This window comes from Melanaphis sacchari, unplaced genomic scaffold, assembly GCF_002803265.2.
Source record: "Melanaphis sacchari strain LSU unplaced genomic scaffold, SCAv2.0 Contig130_pilon_pilon, whole genome shotgun sequence".
Classification (NCBI taxonomy): Eukaryota; Metazoa; Arthropoda; class Insecta; order Hemiptera; family Aphididae; genus Melanaphis; species Melanaphis sacchari.
Window position 1 is genome coordinate 519,430 of NW_020270535.1, and position 1,836 is coordinate 521,265.

Consider the following 1,836-nt stretch of genomic DNA (forward strand, 5'->3'; position numbering starts at 1 on the left):
ATGCTTTACGTATTGCCGGAATAAAAACTATATGATTAGCAATAAATACATTAAACCAAATTGTATATTATATTAAAATAATGTTAAAAATGATAACGAATACAATAAAAGACATTTTTCTACATTACCAACACAGTCCTCGGTAGTATAGAGGTAAGTATCCCGCCTGTCACGCGGGAGACCGTTCGATTCCCGCCGGGAGAAAATTTTTATACACGTTTGAAAACCTTTTGTTGAACAATGCATCTGTATATTTTTGATATGAAAGTGAATCGTTTATACTAAATGAAGGGTTAAAGTAAAAATTCATGAAATAGTATTACTAAAATAAAAAAAAACCATTCGATGTGTTCATTTTACGTTAGATTATTTAATAACGTAAAGGAAAGGAAAAGAGGATAAAATCCTAAATACCTTGGTACAGACTTGATTAATTCATTATTATTTATTGTACATGACTACATGTAGTAAGCGCGTACCTATAAAAAGGTTCTATATAGATCGGCGAGGTTATAATCATTAAGTAGGTACCGATGACTTATACTGTATTAGCTAGCCTTACCCACTGAGTAGGTACATAAAATATTTGTAAAAGTATTAATATAAATATATTAATCTACCGAATTGTTCTCCTACCAATGGCATAGCTAGGCCTATCTTACGGGAGGCAAAATATAATTTCACTCACTCTAAAATAGAAAATTACTTAAAAAGTAACTTCATATTTACAATAATTCTATTAATAGACACACAGGAGTTGGGCTATTTTATGCTTATAAAATATAACATTGTAATAAATAAAACAGGAAATTTTTGTTTATTTAAATATAGTATAATGCATATTTTGATACTTTTTAGTGTATACAAATCCGTGTTCTAGTAATTAATATTTATAGGTATCGCTTTAAACCCTCATTTCCCACTCACTATCACTACTTTTTGATTGTATTTTAATAATTTATAAGAATTAATTATTAAGTGTTATGTATGAACTGTGCTATAATATTATATAATATTACTTCTTGTCGAACACGCCAACCTTGCATGGAACTGACCCCACACACCAGCGTATCGTCTTCCATGTCTTCTGAGACTTTTTCGGTAACTGGATTATCCAGGTAAGTACCCATGATCGTAAAATATGTAGATATGAACGATATTGTTAAATTGTACAACAACAATAATAACGATAATAACAGTATGTGGGTGTGTGGCGTACGATCTGTACGAACGTTAGTCGCCTTGTATCGAATAACAACAACTGAAATCATGACGACGAATGCGATGCGAGCAGCTAAATTTTATCCGGTAATGCGATGAATAAGACTGCCAGAGGGGATATTATGATGCAGTCGGTCCAGGTAAGTGCAATAGAGTCGACATTAAAGGTATACACGTGAATACAGTATTTTAAAAACATCGATAATTCACGTTTTCGTTGTATCGATATAGAATTACGGAAATATCGAAAATAACGATGGAAAAGGATAAGGAAACGATTTTACATCGCTTGTTAAAATATCATATATTACCAGAGAATATGAGAGTTCTTAATCGATCTTTTAAAAACACCAATCTGATAGTCAGATACATTAGCATAATATTATATGCCTATGTCGTTGGGTTATGCAATATGGCTGAGTGTACATAATAATATATCATTGTTTTTTTGTCTGGTTTTCGAGAGAACAAGATTTCTACGTTACGGCCGTACACGTACCGTTCATTATTTTTTTTATTCTAAGCTCGTTGCATATTATAATAATATATATATTATGAACACGGAACTCCGACGTCAAAATAGTTTAGAGACATGGAAAAAAACCGGTTCCATTC

The 1,836-nt window shown here is 31.5% G+C and overlaps 1 protein-coding gene across 1 annotated transcript in view; it reads right to left on the minus strand.

Annotated features, from left to right (window-relative positions):
- LOC112591304 (probable protein phosphatase CG10417) overlaps positions 1-1,264 on the minus strand; it is a gene marked incomplete in the record, with an annotated part of 8,060 nt that extends 6,796 nt beyond the window's left edge. Inside the window, 1 exon segment of the mRNA XM_025335080.1 lies at positions 1,020-1,264. Within this exon segment, the coding sequence (XP_025190865.1) occupies positions 1,020-1,130 (111 nt within the window).
- Between the last annotated feature and the right edge of the window lie 572 nt (positions 1,265-1,836).